Source organism: Oryx dammah, unplaced genomic scaffold (assembly GCF_014754425.2).
Source record: "Oryx dammah isolate SB20612 unplaced genomic scaffold, SCBI_Odam_1.1 HiC_scaffold_2, whole genome shotgun sequence".
In the NCBI taxonomy this organism is placed as follows: domain Eukaryota; kingdom Metazoa; phylum Chordata; class Mammalia; order Artiodactyla; family Bovidae; genus Oryx; species Oryx dammah.
Window position 1 is genome coordinate 174,239,816 of NW_024070186.1, and position 26,366 is coordinate 174,266,181.

The following is a 26,366-nucleotide window of genomic DNA, read 5'->3' on the forward strand; positions in this document are numbered from 1 at the left end:
GGATTTGAGCAAGTAATTTGAATCTGCAAGAATGAAAAGGTCCTATGATTAGATTCAACTGAACTTTTATACCAACTTAAATTTCTCTGCTGCTTGACATTTTAATATTTTTCCTATATATCTTTCCTAAGAAGCAAATTGCTTTATAGAGCTAATTTTATATTAAAGAACAATGTCAAATAAATCAATAATAACAGATACTTTGTATCTACAGTATATGCCCAAGTGATATTTGCATTAAATTTATTGCTGCTCAATTTTGAACTCAGGAGGTTATAATGAGACAATGAGATCACAAATTCATTTTGTCACATAAATGAAAGATGACAATGAGGCTAGTATGCAGCTCGCAGCAACAGCATCCATTCTGTCTTACTCCTCCTTCTGAGTTCCTAGCACTGCCAAGGGGAAGTGTGCTCATCTGTTCAAGTTAGAACAACAGGCTGTCTTCACTTTCATCCCACCTCCTCCTGCTCCTGCTTCCCTGGAGGATGAAGCGATGGCATTAGACAGACCTGTAATTTGACTTTTCTATTTGTCTGTTAATGTGTCTTGTGTTGTCTTTCTGGTTTTCTTTTTCTTTTTTTGTCTTTCTCTCTCTGTGTCTCTTTCTCTTTTGCTGTTTCATTCATTGTCTCTTTTTTTTTCTCTCTTCTCTTTCTGTTTCCTTCTTTTCCTTCCTTCCATCATCTACGTTGTTAAAACTAGTTAATATGCACATTTCTCAGAAAGCAAGACAGAACTCTACAGACCTTTAGGGCTAGAAAAGCTCTTTGGAATCACCTCGTCTCATTTTAGGGGGGGCCCACCCAGTGGGACAGAGCTAGGAACTTGGCACAGTCCTGCCACCAGCAAGTGAGAGCCTGGCTCTGAGTGCTGGACCTGCAGCATCCATTATGCTGCATACTTGGTCCCATGAGGCTCTTGTGCACTAGAGATTGACCAGTCTAAACTGAGATATGCTGTGAGTATTAAAAAAAAATGTTGGATTTCAGAGGCTTAATGCAAATAAGCGACCATGAAGTATCTCCCTGATTTTTAAGTTTACATGTTTACATATTGAAATGATATTTAGATGAATTAGATTAAATGAAGTATATTTTAAAATTACATGTTTTTGTTTTAGCTCTTTGAATGGGGCTCACGTGGTATTTCCATTGGATAACACTGCACTCCACCCTCCCCTCCACCACATTCCCACCTGCAATGGTTTTTAACAGCTCCTCACACATTCTAGGCTTCTCAGGACTGGGAGGCAGGGGCCAGCCTGATGGAAAGGCCTTCTCTGTCAGCTTAAGGATTTGGCAGATTGGGTGCATTTATTTTACACTTGCCAGTGTTTCTTCCATGTGCTATATCAGCAGCAGTAAACTCTCAGCCCACAGGCAGAATTAAACCCAGTTAGGTGTTTGCTTTGGCTACAAGAGTATTTTTTGAAATGCTGTTTGGTATAGTTTCTACTTCTTCCTATTGTTGTATACCTAACTGATTAGAAATGTTTATATCACCTGCCTGGCCCCCAGGGGCATTTATGTTCATACCTACTGCAATAATTTTCCTTCCTGTCAGTTTTTACTAACTATACCAACAACATTTTAGGGCTAGTTAAGGAAAAAGTGGGCTTCCCAGGTGGCTCTCGTGGTAAAAAACCTGCCTGCCAATACAGGGTATGTAAGAGATGCACGTTCGATTCCTGGGTTGGGAAGATCCTCTGGAGGAGGGCATGGCAACCCACTCCAGTATTCTTGCCTGGAAAATCTTATGGACAGAGGGCCTGGTGGGTCCATAGAGTCCCAAAGAGTCCAACACAAGTAAAGCAACTTAGAATGAATGCACGCAAGGAAAAATTACTAATAGCTTTCTCCCTACTTGAACTATAAAACTATGACAGTTCAAAATAAAAGGCTATTTTCATATTCACTTTTAGTTCTTATCTAAATGTGCTAATTAATTAGCATGTTTATTACTAAATTCTTGCCTCCCCAAATACTTGTTGCTTTTTAACCTTGAATTGGGCTTTTGTTTTCTTGAAAATAATTTCATTTCTCCCCTTTCAGTTAAAATCTTTATCTGCATGTATCTTCTGTTTCCTAGAACCTGAAAAGGAGAGGGGCAAACTTTTCTCAAAAATGTCTTTAATCTTGGGGATGACTCTTCACAATAATTAGAAAGAAAACTTTTGAAATCTACTGTGCAGAATTCTGCCTAAAGAAATTATGTGTAGAGAGAAGTCTGGTGGCATGTGTACTGATTCTTTCCATTTGAATCAAGTTCAGACTGTGATCTTAGTATTTGAGCCCTTTACCTTCAGGAGCTTTAACTGAAGCATAGCTCTTACCGGTTCGGAAAGATACTGATGTCCTTTGGGTTCACAGAAAGTACATGCTGCTAGATATGGTAATTTTCCCCCAACATTTCTTCATTCAGCATATGAGTTAAGAGAGCTTGTATTCTAAGTGGTAAAACAATTTCATTTCCATCTTGGGATGAGTAACTTGGGTGTCTTGTGTTGTGGTTCTCCTAATTAGCCATGGGCATTCCTGTCTTTGGTTTTCCCTGTGGCTGATACAGCCACTTCTGGATAAGCGGTGACCTTAGCTGACCTGGCCTTTCAGGTCATCATATTAAGATGACGTGGCACCCCTATGAACCCTGTTACATAAAAAGACGTCTCACTTCCAGGGTTGAGACTTGATAAATGGAAGAGAACCAGACTCACTGGTCTACTCCCTTCTCTTAAAATATCCACAGAAGTTCAGGGTTGAAAAAAGGAGCCCATAAAGGAAAAATAAGTGGGAACTGGAAGAAAATGTCTCAGCTCTTCTTTGCATTGAAGCCTCTTCTGAATTAATTTCCAGATTCTAAATCCATTCTCCATGTAGCAGCCCAGGCGCTGAAGTGTAATTGATGTCATGTCATTCCTTTGCCCAGAGCTCTTCAGGGAGCTTCCGTCACACTTAGAAGAACTCCCAGACTCCTCGCCAAGGCTGCAGCCCCTCATGACCTGGCCACTTCTCCCCTTCCTCTTGCATCTCTTTGGGTCACTTTCTTGTTCTTTGACCAGACCCACTGGAATGTAAGCTTCATGAGGTCAGGGTCTCTCTTTTGTGCTGTGCTCTCTTATCTCCCTGGAGCCTAGAATACCACTTCTAGTTGGTTCCTGAGACGTCCGTCGTGAGCAGATGAAGTAATGAAATGTACCATTGAGCTTGCTATAACATTTTTTTCGTCCCATTTTATTTACTTTTTTTCCGTAAGACTTTAAAGTCCTGCGTAACATAATCCTTTTCCTAAATGATCTCTTGAACTAGAAGGAGACTCTAAAGCCTTGGTATTGCTTATATGGATTATTGCATAGCTGGCTGTTGGTGTGTACATGCAGGACATCTTGCCTTGGTGTGATGTCCCACGCTCCCTGGCAGCCCGATTCCATGTCATCTCACCCTTTGCTGCACCTCCATTCCCTTAACTGGAAAGCAAAAGTTTTTAGTAGATGACCTCAGAGACTTATTTTTGCTTTTGGGTCTCAAGTCACATGATTTAGTCACATTAAGGGAAATTAACCTCACCCCTCCTCTGTTTTCTAAAAGGCAAGATTGACAAATGAATTTAAGAATAGCCCTTATCTTTTCCTATCTAGATCTCTTGGAACTTGAAAAAAAGTTACTTTTAAGTACATGGATTCAGGCCAGGAGAGGAAAAATGGTAATTTCCCTTCTCTTAGAAAATGGCAAGTGAATAATTCTCCAATGAATGAAGCATGCCAGAACATCCAAAAATAGATAAATACTTGAGATTGCAGTTCTGAAATATCTGCAGTTGTGATTACTGACTGTTCTCTGCTAGTGAAGTACCTAGAATTTTATTTTTTGCTGATTCCATAGATATTTTGATCACTTTAATGGTGTACCACCAAGTAGCAGAAAGTAGAACCAGGGAAGAAAAATGACTCACTGAGCAACATGATGAGGGCGACAGGCTAACATGCGTTTCTTACGTTCTATAGTAATCAGTTTCTCCCGTCTTGGTTGAATCCTAGAAGTGTAAAGCACGCCGAGGGGTTGGATCAGGTTCCAGTTTGTGCAGAAATCATTTAAATGTGAGAGTTCAACAGTAGCCTTCTTGGTGTTGAATAGTTTTTTGTCTGTTTGTTTTCATTTTTCCGTACTCTTTTCCATTTCTTACTAAGATGTTTGTCCTTGATTGGGCTTGGTTATCAGTTCCAGAAAACTCAAAATCACAGTAAAGAGAATCTCAGCTGGCAGCCAGCCTGTGGTACCAGCCGTCTTGACTTCTGTCTTGCTCTTGTGGTTCAAGGTGGTTATGGAGGTTCCGGCCTTTGTGTCTGCATTCTTGCCAGCAGGAAGGAAGAAGAAATGAAGATCAAGCCCCTTCCCTTGGAGCTAATTCCTTGCACTCCTGTGTATATCCTGGGACCTGAACTTGGTCACATGGCCACACTGAGCTGCAAGGATGGCTGTATGCCCAGTAGGAAATGAGAGTCCTATTATTAAAGGAGAAGAGAGCAGATAGTCGGGGAAAGTAGCATTTTTGTCACAAGATGACTCAAGTCTTCAAGTGGGATGGCAGCCTAACTCTGATTTCTCACCTCAGGGTCTTGACTTACCATGCACGTCAGGTCCATGTGATGTTTAAAGCACAAACTTCCATCGCATTTCATGTTACAGTTGCAGGTTCCTCGAGCATCTGGAATTCTCAGCAGTATCACTGTAGTTACTGGTGGGTACACCAAGAGCCTCTGGATTAAATTAAAGGCAGTGGCTAAGAATATAGGCTATGGAGCCAGACTGCCTGAGTTGAATTCTAGCTCTTACGTCTGCTTGCTGTGTGCCCTGGGCAAGTCCCTAAACTTCGCAGTGCCTCACTCTCTGTGTCTGTGAAAGAGGACCATAAGAGTACATGACTTGGAGGGCTCTTGTGGGGACTGAGTGGGCTGATGTCTGTAAAGTGCTCTGAATGGCGCCTGCCCCTTAGAAAGCCTCTGTGTGTCAGCTATCATCGTCACTGGTTGTTTCCTAGTAATAATGATATTTGAAAGGAAAGCCATGGAAGGACCGGGCGCCCCACCCTTCTGCTGCACTGTAACCGTTTTCTGTCCCAGGACTCAGAGCAGCTGTAACAGATCCCAAGAATTAGGAAGGCTGATGGGTATTATTTTTGTTTTACAGATCACTTCTCTCCAGAGAATGTAAATGACACAGCCAAAGAAACATGCTTAAATTGGTTTTTCAAGATTGCTTCCATCAGGGAACTCATTCCAAGATTGTATCCTTTTTTTCTGTCTGATGATTTTAAAGATAGGCTGCAAGAGTTGCACTGTTAATAGAGGTTATGTGATGGGCTGCCCTGAGATTCCTGTTGAAAATGGGGTCCTGTTAGGGTCGCTCGCCTGGAAGCACAGCGCCAGCCACACTGTCCAAGAAGCCCTTGGACTCTGGCTTTCTCCAGTTCTCTGGAGAGAGGGACTTTGACTATGGTGCTGTGAAGAACACACAGGCTTTTGTTTCTCTGAAGAACATTCCCACATTAATTTTCTCAATTAAAATGCTTCGGGGTTTTTTAGTATATGTTTTCTCTGATCTCAAGACCTTGAAAGGAGCAGGGTCCAGTTTCTCTGCACAAACACCAGTGTTGCAGAACAGATAGTCTGACTTAGACACAAAAGGAATCTTAGTTCTCTAAGTTTCATCTTTTCTTCATAAAGCCTCAGTTGGAAGTGCTCAAAACCCAGTTTAAATTTCAGCATGTAATCATAAATCAGCATATAACATTTTCCAAATTTTACTTTAAATAAGAATAAAACCTTGAAAACCAAATGTAGAAACCACAAGCCACTCACTGATTTAATTCTTTGGATTGTTAAGAGCTGTCGTGGCCCCTCTCCTGAAGACACACCTCGTTCTCTGCGTGAACAGTTAGGCTTTTCCCCGTAGGGAACAGGCAGTCTGGAAAATGTCTTCCTTAACGGAATGTTTTTGTAGCTACGTGGAAGCTTCCATCCTGAAGTGTAACAAGTTCCTCTCCAAAACGTAAGGCTCTTCTTAAATGTCCAGAGCCATACATTTCCAAAAGATTTCTCTCTCGCGCACGCCTTTGCGAATGGTGCTGCAGTAGTAGCTATCATTCTTTGACTGCTTACTGTGTAGCAGATCTGGTGTTAAGCACCTTCCATCCATTTTCTCGTTTAACCCAAATGAAAACTTAATGAAAGAGAGATCACTTTTTAACCTCTGTTTTACGGAGAAGAAAACTCAAGCTGGGAGAGGTTGGTTGACTAGCTCATGGAAGATCAACTGGATTTGACATCCTAGCTCTGCTGTTACTGGCTGTGTGGTCCAGAGAAAGTTACTTAGCATCTCTGACCCCCGGTCTCCTCGGTGAACAAGCCCCATGAAGGGGGTCTGTGAGCGTTCATGGAGCTGCACACACCACACTGGGAGCGGCCCCCATGGGCCCTCATTCAGTGTCTTTGTGGCTGCTGTCCAAGACAATGAAGAGGTCAGGGATGTCAGAACAAAAAGCCCTTGCCCTGAGCCCCCTGCTACTCTGGGTCACCTTGGACGTTGTTTTGAGAGTAGTTTTGCGGAGCCAGGAGAAACCAGATCCGCTTTCTGAGTGGTGTTGGACACCATCTAGATAACTCCTCAGAGCCACGGGCTGACTTGTGCTCTGAGTTGGGTTTAACATGTGTACCAAGTGTGTTTGATTGAGATCTGGGAATGCCTGGGGGAGTTTTCGTTCACCAGTTGGGGGAGAATAAGGCTTGGGGCAGAGGGAAGTCCCATGTGGCTGGAGGAATAAGGAAGTCACAGTTCACTTTGAGCGGGATGCTGGGGTCAGGCGTTAAGAGTGCCAAAGGGATATAGATAACAGCCGAATATCAAGAAGGGCGAGGTGTGACCTAGTGACCTGTCGATGGACGATAACGGGATGGGACAAAAATTGTTAAATTAGTAAAAGTGACCCTCAAACAGGAAAAAAGTGAAGATTAGACTCCAGCACTGAAAAGATGGTAGAGATGAAAGAAACCATTCAAAAAATGAATTATGGCAAGAGAGAAAGACTTGGTACATGGGCTTAGAAAACGTCAGCTTTGACCTTGGTTTGTTTCTGAAACCTGATTTTGCCCCCCTACCTTTAGGAAGTCTAAACGTAGACTTTTGGGTGTAAATGCTGCTGTCTTTTCCTCTCTCGCAGGGGGATTTCAGAGTGTCTGCCGCGGCTGACGTGCATGGTCCGGGGCATCGGGGACCCGCTGGTGTCGGTGTATGCCAGGGCCTACCTGTGCAGGGTGAGACCACCACGTCCTGCCTCCTCCACCGTTCACGCTTCTCCCTCCCCGCCACCTCAGGAGTCACTGGACGAAGGACTTCATTAGCTGCTAATTTTAGAGCACAGCTTGTCCACAGAAAGCAGGGCTGTAGGATTTCTGTTTAAAATTAATTTCTAAGTAGACCCACTTACCCGTAACTCTAATTAGGGTCATCATCTCACAAATGAACTGGGTTTCAGAACTAATTGTTTCTCCCTTCTTGCTGGGAAGGAGGCTCCCGAGGCCTTTCGGCTGATAGGTTACTTCTCGTTGACTCAAAATGTGCTTTCCCTTTGTCTTTTTGATTGTTTTATCAGATTTGTGGTCTCTGTACTAAAGAGCTGGCTCAGAGCGCGAGTTGGTGAGGGCTGTCTGGGAGGGAGAGGCTCTCCTGGTGAGGCAGGCATCAGGGTCTGTGTTGCCTGGCCTTGGAGGGCTGCTCTGCTGGGTTCAGATTGTAGGTCACTCAGCCTCTCTCTCCTCAAAGCACCCTGAAGCTCCTGCTTAAAACTAGTAAATTTCCATTTATGAAAAATGCACCCTGTGGAGAGTTTACAGTCATTTTTCATCAACTCATATGGGGCCATTGCCTCTTGTCAGCTTTCGTGGGAGTCCCCCTTCCTGGTTCCTTCAGCATCGTTTACCTTCAGAGGGGTTATTTCCCCTATTCTGTAGGGTCCTGGTGAACCCCAGACTTCTTGAAGACAATGCTACTGTTAGAGACCTATCCCTCCCCTTCTGTGAAGGTGAAAGTCGTTCAGTCGTGTCTGATTCTTTGCGACCCCATGGACTATACAGTCCACGGAGTTCTCCAGGCCAGAATACTGGAGTGGGTAGCCATTCCCTTCTCCAGGGGATCTTCCCAACCCAGGGATCAAACCTAGGTCTCCTGCATTGCAGGTGAATTCTTTACCAGCTGAGCCACTAGGGAAGCCCAAGAATGCTGGAGTGGGTAGCCTATCCCTTCTCCGGGGGATCCTCCTGACCCAGGAATTGAACCAGGGTCTCCTGCATTGCTGGTGGGTTCTTTACCAGCTGAGCTACTAGTGATCATCAATACTATGAAATTAGAAGGTGAGGACTGCAGCCTCTGATCAGCTTCTTTTGCCTGACATCTAGCATATGATAGCAGCCCTGTGGTCTGCAGTGTCTTAAAGAAATCAAAATCATTTCCCTCAGAGTGAGAAGCAGACATCCTTAGGAAGAATACTTTTTATAGGTCCGTTCCCTAATAAAGGAGAAAAGAAAAACAAAAGAAAAAGCTTTCCAATTAAGGGCACCTGCTCCCTTGTAGTAACTGAGGCCAAAGTAGTTATGCATTGCCATCTGCTTGAAACTGGCATAGATTTTTCATAGAAGAATATCAGATATATTTGCTCCAGCTTCAGCTCTGTAGTATCATGAAGTTTGAATGCTCCTCCCTTGTCGAAGTTTGCTAAGGGCCTAAGCTTCAACTCTGTAGTATCACAAAGTTTGAATGCTCCTCCCTTGTCAAAGTTTGCTGAGGGCCTATTGTGTGCAAAATTGGACTGGATCCTGTGGGGTGAGGTGAGGAGTATGTAAAGATAGCCTTGTTTGTGTATTTGTGCTCTGTTGCTTTCCCTCTTGTAGCATTCTTTGAACTTACCTTCACACCAGTAATAAAGACCTAGAATCTTAGTGTGTCTAATGACACACAATTATTATATAGAAATCAGAAAGTGAGGGGAAAATTCATTCCCTGCAAACCTGCTCAGTTTTAAAGTTTGAAGGAAGGTACACAAGCTAGTGAAAGATACTTGTTGCATATAAAGTGCCTCCCTTGGAGGCTCAAATGGTAAAGAATCAGCCTGCAATGCAGGAGAAATTGTGTTTGATCCCTGAGTTGAGATGATTCCTGGGAGAAGGGAATGGCAACCCACTCCAGTATTCTTGCCTGGAGAATCCCATGGACAGAGGAGCCATGGCTACAGTCCATGGGATTGCAAAAGAGTTGGACAAGGCTGAGCTACTAACGCTTTTGTTCACTTTCACATTCAGAGTACCTTTGCGTGGCAGATGCAGCTCTCAAACTCAGTGGCAATGAGGAGAGATTACAGACATACCCCAGGAAAGCTGGATGAGATATCCTGTATTTGAAATCAGTTGTGCCAATTCAGGCAGAGCACTCTTTCCTCTGGTTGGGTAGTTACTGAAAATCTTTTGATATAAAAAGAATGAGAGACAGGGTGCATTAGTAAGGACTCTTTCAATTCCAAGTGGCAAAACCTCAGTTCACAGTACTCTGAAACAAAGGTGGGGACTTGTTGGCGCTCGCATCTGAAGAGCCTGGGGTAGTCCCGGCATGGCAGACCCAGGGACCCTGAGCCGTGTTGGGAGCTGTCTTCTTCCTCGTGGCTCAGCTCTGCTCTCCTCTGGGTGACTTCAGTCTGCAGCTTTCTCTTTCCATACGGTGGAAAGGCTTCCATCCTCTTAACTTAAGAACCTCAGTGACAAGATTATCTTTTCCCCAGTGGTTGTAGCCAGTTTCTGGGCAGAATCTCACGGAACCACCTTGGGTCCTTAGTCCGTACATATGCCAGTCACCGTGACAGTTGTTGTTAATATGCCTGCTGACTGAGCCTGGGTCACACGCCCACCCTGGCAACCCAGGGTTAGCTGGGTCCAGCTACTGCAAACCTCTTTATCTGAGAGGTAAGTTTGAGTCTCCAAAGACAAATCCACTTTGCTGATTCCAGAAACAGAGAGAATGAGTGCCAGGGAGGCAGAAACAACAGATGGATATCGTGAGTAACTACCCTTGCTACTCTAGGTAGAAATTTTTTCGACCTGAGCAGATTTCCAAGCTGCTCATTTGGTTTTATGGAAAGAGATAAACAAAACACAAAGGCAGTGAGTAGGCAGGGCGTGGGGGGTGCTCAGAGCTGCTTATTAAAGGAAAGTATGATTAACTCCTCTTCTAAGTCACAACCCCTTCAATTCATCTCCACTGCTTGTCCACTGGGCCTTTCTTTGCTGTCGCCTAACAGGTAATTATTGCTTTTTCTACAAAATGATCAGTAGAAGGAAACAATAGAATCAGAACACAGTAAAAATGGATCTGACACTTGTTAATATTTTTTTTAAATCCCTGTACTTGTCCTTGGAAGCATCTCCAACGGCTATAGAGAGCTGCTCCTGGAATTTACTGCCCCATTGGATCTTGCATAATTTCCGTCAAAGGAATTCCTTACAGACATCTAAAAAACACCATTATCGTTAATCTTCATGACCTCTGGGTAGCTGTGGGGGGAGGTGAGTGGTAGAAATCTGTCTTCCCTGGAAGAAACCGGGACCCAGAAAGCAACTCCTCTTACAAAGTTGTTTTTGTGCTAAAGCATCTGTGTAGAATTGAGGTGCATTTGAGGAACTCAGTTTAAGGAACCTTATGGTGCTTTGTTTTAAATCCATGTAGTCCCTGCCATTTTTGTGACCTTTACTCTTCCATCCGACTCTAGAACCCTGGTCACCTTCTCTGTGATTAGCAAATTTTTTTCTAATAAATATTCTGAAAATATTACATATCTTTTTAAAACAATGAATAAAGGAGTCGATGGATTATAGTTTTGTTAGGCGTCATGCTTGTGTAATAAAAAATTTTCTTAAAATACATCAAAATTTATGTCTGCTTCCCTGACTGCCCAGCAAAGAATGAATCCGTATATTTTAACAATGCCCCAGTGAAGTCCCAGCTGACTCTCTTACATACCAGAATCTTGTTGCTTCATTTAATAAGTACAGCCACATGTGTGTTTATCATTTTTTAGAGAGTAAAAGAATGTCGTATACACTGTCTTGAGAGTACATTTCTCCTTAGTGCCGTATTGATTTGTTCCCTTGGTTATCTGTTCAGAAATATTTTCATTACCTTTGGGAAATTGTGAAGATGATTACTGCAAATGTTGCCCTTTTTTTCATTAAAAATAGCTTCTGTGGTTTTTCTTATAAAAGTGAGATATGCTTGTTGAATAAGAAAATAAATAAAAAGAATGAAAGTTAACTTTCTGGACCTCTCTATGCTTATATCTACCTATATGTGTATTTTTAATTTACAAAAATGCATCACACTGTATATGTTATTTGCAACCTGGTTTTCCACCATCAAGGTTATTTCATTTTGTTTGGCTACAGGTGGGCATGGAAGTGGCTCCACATCTCAAAGAAAGCCTAAATAAGAACTTTTTTGACTTTCTCCTCACATTCAAACAGGTAAGAGAACACTGTCAGAAGAGCCAATTGATGTGATAGTTACCTGATCACAGGTTCATAAAACCCAGTTGGTTTTCCAAGTCTAGATTGCCTTAAAGCTCTTTAGATGTGTAATCCCTAGAAAATTACACTCCCGTCTGTTACAGACAATTAAAATGTGTTGCTTGTACTGAACAAGCACAGGGGATTAATATGCATGTGTTAATAAGAAACGTCTCCAGTTGATCAGACTTCCTTCTTAGCATCTGCTGGGTCCGTTTTTATCAGGTTGCTGCTTCTCACAGCACACATTCCCAGAACAGCTCAGCCTGGTGACATGGGAAACTGTGTGTGTTTTTCTAGTTTAAAAAAACCTGAGAAGCCAGGCAGTTTCTCTCGGGGCCATTCAGATGCTTGCAGATATGCTCACATGCTCTTTGTTTGTTCTGTGACTTCCCCTCCTTTTCTGAGTGTTTATTTGGTCTCCTGTAGATTCACGGGGATACGGTCCAGAACCAGCTGGTGCTCCAGGGCGTGGAGCTTCCATCCTACCTCCCCTTGTACTCGCCTGCCATGGACTGGGTCTTCCAGTGTGTTTCCTACCATGCCCCTGAGGTAACTGCCCGGTGGCTTCAATGTGAAGTTCACTCCCCTCTTCTGTGTCGGAGGGACCCTAATACCTGAGTGCCCAGTAACGTGATAATTGGGGCCCTTTCACAGTGATTCACTGTTGTGTTTGGTTCTGTGCTCAGCCCTTGTCCTGCATTGTGTGTATCCTTCATGGTTGTTTGGCCTGCTCTTCACGTGTGAGCCCTGGCTCAGGGCGCCTGAGTCTGAATCTCAGCTCTGTTACTTGGCAGCTGTTGTTACTAAAGCAGAGCTCAAGTCACTTGTCCCTAACCGCGCAGCCTTTTTTCTTTATTGGTGAAATGGGAGCAGTAGTAATTCCTGTTTTCTGTTCTATCGCGTGGATGAAACAAAACGGTCCATGTACAGTGCTTAGTGGAGGAGGGCCCCACACAAGGTGCTTGAAAGTTTGCTGTGTCATTGGGATTGCAAATGTGGTTTTTATATCTGCACAAGAGAACCGGGAAAGAGTTAAGACAAAGTGTCACTGGAGGGCAGAGTCTGGATTGTTTTAACTTATTTTTCTTGCCCAATCTGTTTTGTTAACTTTTCAGCAAGTATAATGCTTTGCTTATATTTTAATTTTTGCAAATCCTAAAGTATGAGGAGAAAAATAGGGCCATCTTGTATTCACCTAAAAAACAGGTGAATTTTTTATTGAGTAAATTGATTTTAAATCAAATCAGTTTAATAGAAGATTCTTTTGAAAACTTGTGGCCATTTTCTCTAATCATAAGGGTAGTCTCAGCCACCATATGCTTGTCCAGGCTCCCAGGAAGAAAAACCATGATCTTGACTGATTCAGCTTAATGACTGAAACCCATGAGCAAAACTGATGCATTTGAAAATAAGAACACTTATTCTTTTTCTCCTTAAAGAACAGTGAAATTGGATTAAAAACAAAAAGTACGTGTCATAAGGCATTCTTCCTTTTATTTTAAGTGGCAGTAATCTCAGAGGATGGCAGAAGCTGGGAATAGACCTTTCCTGGGGAGTAAAACTCTAGGAAATCATTATTGTACCAGAAGAAATGATTAAAAAAATTAGGTCACCCGAATAATAACAAACTCTGATTCTTGGGGCATTTAAACAAGGAACTTGTAGTGTCTCATAAGAAAAAAAATCATTTTCAAAATGTGGAAGAATTAATGTCAGTGTGGAGGGTGGTGCTGAAAAGGTGTGTGACAAAGTGATAGCTAAAAAGCTCTTTGACGGAGGCTGGGATGTGTCCCCTAGGGAGTTGGAGCTGTGTGTGTCTTTAAGGGGCCACACCTCCAGAATGCAGGCATTTGTCTGCAGCAGTTAGCAACACACAGGACAGGTAAGTGAGAGGGGGAAAGGAGAATCATTTAGATGAGAGAAAGGAGAAATGCCTCGAGCTGCAAATACCTGACATACGAAATTTCATATTGAAATCCCCAGTTCCCTCCCTCCCAAAATCAGGGAATGATCATTCAAAAAGGCTTTTTGTTGTTGTTTAAAGATAAGATTCCCCCCCCCCCCACCATTTATACAATTAAAATTAAGTTAAACCCTTATGCCCCCAATTTTAGGAACACTTTGCAGAGAAAAGCAACTGTTTCATAAAACATGGTTTGGGCAATGAAAACAAATTCCTTGGTAAGCTTACCATTTTCAGCAGCTTGTTGTTTGGGTTTGGTATGGAATCCTGTAATGCTGTTCTCAGCTGTGTGATGCAGGCTGTCACTGTTGAAGGAAAGAAGAGGAAGGTGGTAGAGGCTGGGGCAGGTAGTGAGCTAGAACTGAGTTCAAATTGTGACTGTGTTGGCTTGGGTTGCTTGACCTCTTGGTGCCTCAGTTTTATCAGCTGTAAAATGGGGCTAATAAATGGAACCTTCCTCAAAGGGCTCTCATGAGATGACTGTACTAGTGCACGTCAGCACATGACCAAGATTGGTGTGACAGGCAGCAGGCAGATGGGGCTGGTCATGATCGTTATCTTTGGTCTTAACAGGAGATGGGGCCTGGACTGATTTGAAGGGCAGGAGATGAGTCGGGGCAGTAAGGAGGGGTTGAGGGAAGAGACCTGTATAGACTGACAGGTAAGAGGCATAGTAAGGAGGCGAGCATTACTGGAGAAGAGTGAGGAACTAGGCCGCCTGGGAGTGGCCCAGGCTGCAGAGGTTGTTGATCACTGGGTTGTGGAGACCACGCAGCTCTTGAAGATTTTTGATCAGGGAGATGATTTGAAAAAAGTGGTGCTTGAAGATCAGACTGGCAGAAGCAAACCAGATGGATTAGAAGAGTACCGGTTGGCAGCCATGGGAAAAACAAGAGGCAGAATGGATAGGAGAGGATTTTCATAATCAGAAAACATTCTTTAATAAGTACATATTCATTGAAAAGACTTTGGAAAAGATAGGTTAAAAGGAGAAAAAGAGCCACCTAAAATTCTGTCCTGAGTAACTGGCCGTTGTTAACATTCTGGTGCATTTGCTTTTTAATACTTCTCTCTCCACTCTCACTGTTGCTCTGTTATTACAATTGTGTTTTGCACATGAGAAATTTTTCCCGTATGCCTTTATGATGCTTTCCCCTCACTTAACATTATAACAAATGCCCTTTGTTAAAGTTTTGTGACCTTTCAGGAAGAGAGTAGAAGGCAGTGTTGGTTGGCTGTAAAGAAATGGAGCATGGAGTTGGGTCAGAGATGCTGCTGAGCTCGGAGCCCTTAACACAACTGCCTTTCTGAGGCTCCCTCTACGCTGCGCCCCACGGGCAGCCCTAGTTTTGTAGCACCGTGCTGTGTTGCACCGTGCAGATAGTTCCTTTTTTTCCAACTCTGCGTTAAACAAGTCTGTTGGTGCCATTTTTCCAACAGCATTTGCTCACTTCATGTCTCTGTGTCATTGTGGTAATTCTCACAACATTTCAGACTTTTTCGTTTTATTTGTTATGGTGATCAATGATCAGTGATCTTTGATGTTACTATTGCAAAAAAAAATTACAACTCACTGAAGGTTCAGATGATGGTTATCATTTTTTAGCAATAAAGTGTTTTTTAATTATGGTGTGTATATATATATATATATACACACACACACTTATTTTTAGACATAATGTCATTGCACATTCAATAGTGTACAGAATAGTATAAAGCATAATTTTCATATATACCGAGAAACCAAAAAACCTGTGTGACTTGCTTTTTTGAGATATTTACTTCATTGCAGTGGTCTGGACCAGAACCTGCAATATCTCTGAGGTCTGCTTGTGTTGGTTACTTCACTTGTGTCCGTGGCTCAGTTGTTCAGTCTTGTCTGACTCTTTGCGACCCCATGGACTGTATAGCTCCATCCAATGGGATTTTTCAGGCAAGAATACTGGAGTGGGTTGCCATTTCCTCCTCTAGGTGAACGTCCTAACCCAGGGATTGAACCTGAGTCCCCTGCATCTCTTGCAGTGCAGATGGATTCTTTACTGTTGAGCCATAGGGGAAGCCCAGTTACTTTATTTGGCTGTGTTAATTCACTTTCAAAGCTTCCCCAAGCTAGGTGTTGCTGTTATTGCCATTTATAGATGAGGCACCTGAGGCTTAGAAACTTGTTACAGTCACACAGTTAGAAAGAAGCCATGTAGCCATTTTCAGAGTGACTCTGAAACCAGCAGATTTGTTTGCTTGACTACTTTGCTTTAGACTTTCATTCTAGTAACTGCTATACTATTAAAGTGAGACTTAAACAAATTGAACCATGGGACTGCTGTTCCAGTGGTCTTACTATTAATGTAAGTGCAGTTCAGTTCAGTCGCTCAGTTGTGTCTGACTCTTTGTGACCCCATGGACTGCAGCATGCCAGGCTTCCCTGTCCTTCACCAACTCCCGGAGCTTGCTCAAACTTATGTCCATCGAGTCAGTAATGCCATTTAACCATCTCATCCTCTGTCGGCCCCTTCTCATCCTGCCTTTGATCTTTCCCAGCATCAGGGTCTTTTCCAATGAGTCAGTTTTTCACATCAAGTGGCCAAAGTATTGCAGTTTCAACGTCAGCATCAGTCCTTCCAGTGAATATTCAGGACTGATTTCTGTAGGATTGACTGGTTTGATCTCCTTGCAGTCCAAGGGACTCTCAAGAATCTTCTTCACCACCACCGTTCAAACATCAGTTCTTCAGCTCTCAGCTTTCTTTATAGTCCAACTCTCACATCCATACATGACTACTGGAAAAACCATAGCTTTGACTAAATGGACCTTTGTCGGCAAAGTAATGTCTCTGCTTTTTAATATACTGTCTAGGTTGGTCATAGCTTTTCTTCCAAGGAGCAAGTGTCTTTTAATTTCGTGGCTGCAGTCACCATCTGCAGTGATTTTGGAGCCCAAGAAAATAAAGTCTGTCACTGTTTCCACTGTTTCTCCATCTGTTTGCCATGAAGTGATGGGACCAGATGCCAGGATCTTAGTTTTTTGAATGTTGAGTTTTAAGCCAAGTTTTTACTCTTCTCTTTCATTTTCATCAAGAGGCTGTTTAGTCCCTCTTCACTTTCTGCCATAAAGGTGGTGTCATCTGCATATCTGAAGTTATTGTTATTTCTCCCAGCAATCTTTATTTCCAGCGTGTGCTTCATCCATCTAGCATTTCGCATAATGTACTCTGCATATAAGTTAAATAAACAGGGTAACAGTATACAGCCTTGACATACTCCTTTCCTGATTTGGAACCAGTCTGTTGTTCCCTGTCTGGTTCTTATTTTTTCTTCTTGATCTGCATACAGATTTCTCAGGAGGCAGGTCAGGTGGTCTGGTATTCCCATCTCTTTCAGAATTTTCCGCAATTTGTTGTGATCTGCACAGTCAAAGGCTTTGGTGTAGTCAGTAAAGCAGAAGTAGATGTTTTTCTGGAACTCTCTTGCTTTTTCTGTGATCCAATGGATGTTGGCAATTTGATCTCTGGTTCCTCTGCGTTTTCTAAATCTATCTTGAACATCTGGAAGTTCGGTTCACGTGCTGTTGAAGCCTGGCTTGGAGAATTTTGAGTATTACCTTGCTAGCATGTGAGATGAGTGCAATTGTGTGGTAGTTTGAACATCCTTTGGCCTTGCACTTCTTTGGGATTGGAATGAAAACTGACCTTGTCCAGTCCTGTGCCCACTGCTGAGTTTTCCAGATTTGCTTGCATATTGTGTGTAGCACTTTAACAGGATCATTGTTTAGGATTTGAAATGGCTCAACTGGAATTCCATCACCTCCACTAACTTTGTTGGTATTGATGCTTCCTAAGGCCCACTTGACTTCACATTCCAGGGTGTCTGGCTCTAGGTGAGTAATCACATCATCATGATTATCTGGGTCATGAAGATCTTTTTTTGTATAGTTCTTTTGTGTATTCTCACCACCTCTTCTTAATACCTTCTGCTTCTATTAGATCCATACCATTTCTGTCCTTTATTGTGCCCATCTTTGCATGAAATGTTCCCTTGGTATCTCTAATTTTCTTGAAGAGATGTCTAGTCTTTCCCATTCTATTGTTTCCCTCTATTTCTTTGAAATGATCATTGAGGAAGTCTTTCTTATCTCTCTTTGCTATTCTTTGGAATTCTGCATTCAGATGGGTATATCTTTCCTTTTCTCCATTGCTTTTTACTTCTCTTCTTTTCTCAGCTATTTGTAAGGCCTGCTCAGTCAACCATTTTGCCTTTTTTGCATTTCCTTTTCTTGGGGATGGTCTTGATCACTGCCTCCTGTACAATGTCACGAACCTCCATCCATAGTTCTTCAGGTATTCTGTCTATCAGATCTAATCCTTTGAATCTATTTGTCACTTCCATTGTATAAAGCGTCTGCCTGCAATGCATGAGACCTGGGTTTGATCCCTGGGTCAGGAAGATCCCCTGGAGAAGGAAATGGTAACCCACTCCAGTACTCTTGCCTGGAAAATCCCATGGACAGAGAAGCCTGGTAGACTACAGTCCATGGAATTGCAAAGAGTCAGACATGACTGAGCGACTTCACTTTCACTTTCACTGTATAATCATAAGGGATTTGATTTAGGTCATACCTGAATGATCAAGTAGTTTTCCCTACTCTCTTCAATTTAAGTCTGAATTTGGCAATAAGAAGTTCATGATCTGAGCCACAGTCAGCTCCTGATCTTGTTTTTGCTGACTGTATAGAGCTTCTCCATCTTTGGCTGCAAAGAATATAATCAATCTTATTCAGTATTGACAATCTGGGGATGTCCATGTTTAGAGTCTTCTCTCGTGTTGTTGGAAGAGGGTGTTTGCTATGACCAGTGCATACTCTTGGCAAAACTCTATTATAGCCTTAGCCCTGCTTCATTTTATACTCCAAGGCCAAATTTGCCAGTTACTACAGGTATCTCTTGAATTCCTATTTTTGCATTCCAGTCCCCTATGATGAAAAGGACATCTTTTTTGGGTGTTAGTTCTAGAAGGTCTTATAGGTGTTCATAGAACCGTTCAACTTCAGCTTCTTCAGCATTACTGGTTGGGGCATAGACTTGGATTACTGTGATATTGAATGGTTTGCCTTGAAAACGAACAGAGATCATTCTGTCATTTTTGAGATTGCACCCAAGTACTCCATTTCGGACTGTTTTGTTGGCTATTAATATAAACTGCTCTTTTAACATTCTAAAATACAATTCGACTAGCAATGCAAATCTAAGACCAGTGTTGGTGATTGATAAATCCCTTTCAAGCATACATGTGTGTTATTTTCATTCTTTTGAATTAGGGAAGAAACCCCAGAGAAAGGTAAATATTAGAAAGAAGAATAAAAAATTCTCCTTTTAATGCCTTTGGTATAAAAGTTCTTTTTATTCACATTGACATATTTTATTCCTTTGAGAATTAATCACGTTAACTCTGGTTTAGAGGAAAGAGGTTTTATCTTTTAAGATTAGTTTATGATTTTGCCTACGGTTTACATGTTTGTTTCATCTAGAAAAACAACAAAAATATGATATATGTATTATTTAGTTTACTTTTTAACAGAGCAATAATTATAAAGACTGATTGTAAGCATATTTACTTATTAAAAGTAGAATTACACATCTCTAGAGCAGTCTGGGCTTCATATGAGTTAATCTTAGCTTAGAAATCAGAAATATGTTATTTTTTCAAGATTATTTTAATTATTTATTATTATTTGCTTTTTGCTGAGTTGTGGCACGTGGGATCCTAGTTCTCAGATCAGAGATCAAACCCATAGCCCCTGCAGTTGGAAGCACAGAGTTCTAACCACAAGTTCCTCCCCTGTTAGAAAACAGAAATGTGTTATTGACCCAACTTCTTTTTTCTCTTCCTGTACTTTTGGAGTGGGTGAATAACCCTAATCTGGAGACATCCTTAGATATAATGGTGGGTATGCAAAGCGAAATGTGTTAATGAAATATCACAAAGATGTATCCTTTCCCCTACAAAAAAAGGTACACGAAGAGTCTGGTGAAACGGTCTAGTTAATTATATTAACATTATACCAATGTCACTTTCTCAACTTTGACAGTACACTATAGTTATGTAAGATGTCACCATTGGGGGAAGCTTAGTGATGGGTAACCAGCACCTGTACTATTTTTGCAGTTTCTTATGAGTCTATAGTTGATTACAAATAAAACTTTTGAAAAACGTCATCAATTTGGAGCAGTTTGAAAAATAATGTTATAAACATGGTGTGGATTCCTCAGGCACTAGAGAGATGGATCTATGAGTATTAACATGGGAGGAGGGAGCCCCGTGCCAGATTCTTGAGCAAAAAAGGCGAATTGTCTCTCCATATTGATAGTCCATATAGCGAGTGTCCATTTTTGTAAAACAAAAATACAACAAAAGCTTCTACAACAAAAGCTATATATTCATAGAACATAGACAAAGGCCTTGAAAGATTAGACACCAAATGTTGACACTGATGATCCCTAGGAAGAGGGAGTTGGGAATGAGGGCATGCATATTTTACTTGATACATGACGGTATTGTTTGAACTTCTGTCTAAAGGCACTTCTTATTTTTATAATTTTTATAAAAAGCAAATATATAGCCAAATAAGTGTAGGGGCCTAATGAAACTTCAAGTTCTGATGTGTCTGTAAATGTATATTCTGAGCTGCAAGTTTTTCGATGTTTTATCTCAGCCAACAACAGGCTTGTTTCGATCTCAGACTGGTTTGAACTGTTGTTCCTCTTGTTCTTGCCGAAAGTAGTCAATCCTGTCACTCTCTGAAAAAAAAAAAAAATTAATAACCGCTAATAGATCTTCCTGGGGTCTATAGCCCTTTGGCTCTGTGGACACTTAGGGTAATGACAATGGAGCCTTTTTTGTTTTTTGAGTTATATTCTTGGATGCATTTTTAGTGTATTCATCTTCTGTGAAAAGAGAGCTTTTAAGGCATTTGTCTTAATGGCCAGAACATTTTGTCCCTATGTTAGCATTTGTCCCATTTTGTCTTTTCAGAAGTGCTGGACCAAGGTTTTCTCATTCATTTGTGTGTGTGTGTATGAGATAGAGAATAAGCCGCCCAAAGGCATGGATTTCTGTGTTGATTTCCTCACTGCCCTATTCCCAGTGCCTAGAATAGTGGCTTATTGGAAAAGACCCTGATGCTGGAAAAGATTGAGGGCAGGAGGAGAAGGGGGCAGCAGAGGATGAGATGGTTGGATAGCATCACTGATGTGATGAACATGAGCTTGAGCCAACTCTGGGAGATGATGACGGACAGGGAAGCCTGGTGTGCTGCAGTCCATGGGGTTGTAAAGAGTCGGACACAACTTAGTGACTGAACAACAGCAATAACATTGCTGTTGCTTCACAGGCAAGTGTTGAATGAGTGATTATTTGTGTGTGTTGAGGAGTATCAATGTGATTGTTATAAGAGTATCTCTTTTTCAGCTTTCCCAGGAACCACTTTGATACTGTTCTTCATGAATGACTTTTCAAATATTGAATCCCCTGTGAATGGGTTAGGGAGGTCTTTTGTGACATTGTCAATTTTATCATCAGTTGGGATGCTCTGGCTGCAAGGAACACTTAACCTGGCCTTACAGAGATAACTCAATGTGTTCTCTTGAATAACAGATGAAGGCCCTGGGCCAGGCGGGTTCTGTTCTCTCTGCGCTGCCATCACCAGATAGCAGCACAGTGGCTGTAGCCATTCCAGGCATCATGCCCAGACATGGCAGAAACCAGAGGCAGGAAGATCGGGAGTCTTCAGTTCCTCCAATTCCTATTTAAGAACAGGAAGATTTTCCTCTAGGCCCCCATCTCAGTAGCAAGAAAAATTGGTCATGTGCCCTGTCTAAACCCACCACTTGCAAGGGGAATGAGACCACCGTGATTGACTTGGGCCTCTGTTTGTTTGTTTAGTATATTCAGGCAGCTGGAACAAAACACCACATAGTGGGTATATTATAAATAACAGAAGTTTATTTCTAATGGTTCTGGAGGCTGGGAAGTCCAAGATCAAGATGCTGGCAGATACAGTGTCTGGTGAGGGCCTACTTCCTGGTTCATAGATTGTATCTTCTGGCTGTGTGCTCACATGGCAGAAGGGACAAGAGAGCTTTCTAGGGCCACTTTTATAAGGGCACTGATTCCATTTATGAGGGCTCCACCCTTAAGACCTAATCACCTCCAAAGGCTCCACCTTCTAACACCATTAACTTGGGAGTTAGTGGCTATTCAGATACTAGCAGGCTTTCATGATAGACTGAGTGGTTTAAACAACAGAAATGTATCTTCTCACAGTTTTGGAGGCTGGAAAGTCTGAGATCAAGGTCCCACCGGGGTTGGTCTGTGGCGAGACTTTTCTCCTTGGCTTGCAGACCAGTCTTCTCACTGTGTCCTTGCCTGGTCCTCTCATCTGTGCATGTGTGTCCCTAGCCTCTCTTCCTCTTCTTAAGAGGACAGCAGTCCTATTGGATTAGGGCTGTGCCCTTACGACCTCACCTGGTATTAATTAAGTCCTTTAAAAACCCTAGCTCCAAACACAGTCACATTGCGGGTTAGGACTTCAACATATGAATGGAGGGAACATAATTCACTCCAGAACTGGACCCAACCTGATTTTTGTTGGACAAAGACAGAAATCTGAATAAAATAGGGGTTCTGGGGTATTGATAGTATCCCCACAATCAACTATCACCTTAATTATTCAGGGACACCCAGGACACGGAAGGACACAGCTGAAAAAAGTGGAATTGCACTAAAAAAGACTCATTTTATTTTTTGATATCCTGGCCAGACTTAGGTGCAAATCTCATTTCTGCCACTTAGTAGGAAGTGTCTTAACCCAGCTGAGTTTTGGCTTCCTTATCTGTAAAATAGGGATAACAGGTAGGGTCTCAAAGGCCATTGTGAAGAGTGAATGGGAAAAGGTATATAAAGCACTCAAGTGAAAGTGAAAGTCACCCAGTTGTGTCTGACTCTTTGCAACCCCATGGACTATACAGTCCATGAAATTCTCCAGACCAGAATATTGGATTGGGTAGCCTATCCCTTCTCCAGGAGATCTTTCTGACCCAGGAATTGAACTGGGGTCTCCTGCATTGCAGGCGGATTCTTTACCCATTGAGCTACCAGGGAAGCCCAGTGCCTAGTGCTGGGTGCCTGGTGAGTGCTCAGTGTCAAGGCTGCTGTTATTAGCTCTTTTGTCTTGGGATTGACCTTGTCTGTGCCGTTTGAAACTTTCCTCAAACCACTGCACTATGAGATACTTCTTTCTATTGATTTTCTTAATAACAAGAGCTCTTTTAAAGATGCATAATTGTCTTAAGATAGCTCTAAAACCATTAATAGTATTCCAATGAGTAAAACATTTATTTTCTTTTGGGGAAAAAATGCTTCAAAATGCACTTGAGAGGAAGTGTAGTGAAGAGCATGGCCTTTGATGCCAGACTTCCCAGGTCATGTCCAGCCCACCGTAACTAGCCATGTCATCTTGGCCCAGCCATGTCACTGTTCAGTAGCTTGGTTTCTCATCTGTGAAATGGGAGAATTGAGAGCCTGCCTCATAGGGGTTGTAAGAAGTGGCAGCATGACTGTCAAGCACTTCTCCCTGTGACTGGCCCAGTGTTATTCATTTTACTTAGAGTTCCACAGACACCTCGTGAAAGGTGAGGAACACTGGGGGTCTAGAAGAGGTGGAAAGTGAAAGTCACTCAGTCGTGTCTGACTCTGTGCAACCCATGGACTATACAGACCATGGAATTCTCCAGGCCAGAATACTGGAGTGGGTAAGCTGTTCCCTTCTCCAGGGGATCTTAGGAGAGGTGGGGAGTAAAGCAAATTTCATTCTCACTGGTACCCTAGAGCACAGGTGGTACCACTCTCATTGTCCTGTAGGAATCTGCAGGTGGCATGGTACCACCTGTATCATCTGCCTGCAGATGAAGAAAAGTAGTTGGTGAGACTGGATTTGAACCCAGCGGTACATATGACCAGGGCCCTAGCTCTTACCCATTATGCTAAATGCCACAAGAGTGAAATTGTTTTCTCCTCCATCCTCCCCATCCCACCAAACACTGAGAATTATAGAAATGGGTATGTAAATGACTACATTTTATTTTAGAGTATCACTTTGCAAATCTGCTCATAAGAAGTGTTACTTTAGATCCCCCAACTTGATGGTTTTTATTATTTTTTTTAAATTAGGCTCTGCTAACAGAGATGATGGAGAGATGTAAGAAGCTAGGAAACAAGTAAGTATTTTGAAATTCATAAAGCCTGTGTTTGAAAATAGAATCAGTTGGGTTTTTTTGAGCTTGGCATGCTTGCGTGGGCAAGAGGCCTGCAGAGCAGCAGGATACTTGACCTCAAGAATGCTGGGGTCCAGTTGCCTGCCTTCTGATATTGGCTCCATTCTTTCTTAGCTTTATGACCTTGGGTCACGTGCTTTGACCTTTCTGTGTCTCCATCTCTTCATCTCTAAATTGGGTATAACAGCAGTGCTTTCCCTGTGGGGCTGTGATAAGCAATAAAGTCAGGATAAACTTGAATTCTTATCTTCTAGGCCTAAGAGGTTTCTCCTCCACTCTCCTTTCAGTGGTACATGGGAAGCCTGGAGTAGGTTTTGTTCACCACTGTGTCCCTAGGTCCTAGAACAGTGCTTTTCATAGGAGATGTGGATATATATTTGCAGCTTGGATCAGTATTGTTACTCAATGCTTAGTTTTATTAGTACACTGAAGGCTCCCTCTGTTACTTCTGTTTAAATGGATTTGATTACTTTCTTATTTACTATCCATCCATTGATCTGTGCACCCATTCACTCATCCATCCACCCATCTTCCATTCTTCCAGCCAATTGAATATTTATCAAGCTCTGAATATGCACAAAACACTGTGTTAGTCTCTAGAGGTTGCCTTTTTACTGCAATCTTTTTTTATCCCCAACACTACCATTAAAGGGCTGTCAGTCATCTTTTCTAACAGCATACATCCTAAAATGAAAGCGACTTTCTTAAAGGGAAGCTCTGCTGACGTGGGACATATGTGTCTCGCAGTGCCTTGCTGTTGAACTCTGTGATGTCGGCTTTCCGGGCTGAGTTCATCGCTACAGGGTCCATGGATTTCATTGGCATGATTAAGGAATGTGACGAGTCCGGTTTCCCTAAGGTAGGCTCTTGACTTAATCCTTGGTGGAGAACAGATAGGCAGTGTTTGCCTGACAGCTCTCCAGGGAGAGGAAATCTGGTGTTGGGGGCAGCTCGGGCCGAGAGGAAAACAGCTGAAGGCTGTGTTTCTGAAGAGTGCAGAGGAAGACGAGTGAGCGACTGGGGTTGTGAGGCACGTGTAATTGCCGAGAGTCAGGCCTCTGTGAGTCCTAAATCTAACCAATTGGCTCACTATGAAGTATTTAGGAAAAACTTTGGTCTTATATCTTTAAAACTGTATCTTCATCCATTAATTATGCAAAACTTTGTCCAGGAGAACAGTATGGCCCACAGACTGGACCAGTACACAGAGCCAGCTCTTTGTTCCGACCTTCTCAGTCTAACTTGCATAAGTTTGTGGTAGGACTTCAGAAAATGGTCGTTGTAAGATTAACCTTGAGATAGGCTGACTATGACAGCCTTTGCCTTTATTTTCTTAAGTTACTCTGATTTTTAATTTCTGAGATTGTAATGTTTGCTATATTTCTTAGCATCTCCTTTTTCGCTCCCTGGGGTTAAACTTGGCCTTGGCTGATCCTCCTGAGAGTGATCGACTTCAGATTCTCAATGAAGCTTGGAAAGTTATCACTAAATTGAAGAATCCACAGGTGGGTGACAATTTAGACCTTGTTTTGACTGCTTTGTGCCCAAGTTATGTAGTATACGCTTTCTTTAAAAAATTTCTCTTTCAACTAATCATCCTTATTTTTTAAGAAATGAAATCTACTTCGTTTAGTTGTATTGTCAACCTGTAATGAAGAACTTACAACTTTAAAGATGTATTTCTTGATTTTTGTGTCCCTATTATGTCTTATTCTTGTGGCCTTAAGATGAATGAGAAGTGTAAAATTATGAATACTTGAAACTTGAAAAGACCTGTAGCTCTGCAAAGAGCATTCTAAGTGCAGCAATTGATAGCACCGTTGACCCTTGAAAAAGATGGGTTTGGACTGCACAGATCCACTTATACGTGGATTATTTTTTTTCAGTGGTAAATACCATGATATTATACAATTGTTGGTTGGTTAGATCCATAGAAGCGAAATTGCAAATACAGAGTAATCATGGATACAGAGGGCTGACTATAAGTTATACATAATTTTTGACTGCATAGAGGATCAGTGTCCCTAAACCCTGCATTGTTTAAAGGTCAACTTATGTTTGGATTTGAAAAAAACAGTTTATTGACATAACCCTAAATTGAAGATCAGCAGTCAAGCCAGTAATTAGCAAAAGGGAATTCCAATTTCTGTCCCTTGAATGGACAGCTGAAGCCTCTTTCTCCCCATACTTCTGACATGGGAAGTCTTAGGAAGAGGAATCAACTGATTTTAGTTGCTATAATGCATGTAGTCAGAGAAGGCAATGGCACCCCAGTCCAGTACTCTTGCCTGGAAAATTCCATGGAAGGAGGAGCCTGGTAGGCTGCAGTCCATGAGGTCGCTAAGAGTCCAGCGTGGCTGAGTGACTTCACTTTCACCTTTCACTTTCATGCATTGGAGAAGGCAATGGCACCCCACTCCAGTACTCTTGCCTGGAAAATCCCATGGATGGAGGAGCCTGGTATTCACTATCAT

The 26,366-nt window shown here is 42.2% G+C and overlaps 1 protein-coding gene across 2 annotated transcripts in view; it reads left to right on the top strand.

The window, feature by feature from the left end:
* Positions 1-26,366, top strand: part of VPS35L (VPS35 endosomal protein sorting factor like) — a 141,317-nt gene that overhangs the window by 45,494 nt on the left and 69,457 nt on the right. For both annotated transcript variants that reach the window (XM_040257169.1, XM_040257157.1), the window contains exons 10-17: positions 5,190-5,286; positions 6,003-6,050; positions 7,219-7,312; positions 11,483-11,560; positions 12,032-12,154; positions 23,789-23,835; positions 24,640-24,751; positions 25,281-25,397. In XM_040257169.1, the coding sequence (XP_040113103.1) occupies positions 5,190-5,286; positions 6,003-6,050; positions 7,219-7,312; positions 11,483-11,560; positions 12,032-12,154; positions 23,789-23,835; positions 24,640-24,751; positions 25,281-25,397 (716 nt within the window). The remainder of the gene's footprint in view (positions 1-5,189; positions 5,287-6,002; positions 6,051-7,218; positions 7,313-11,482; positions 11,561-12,031; positions 12,155-23,788; positions 23,836-24,639; positions 24,752-25,280; positions 25,398-26,366) is intronic.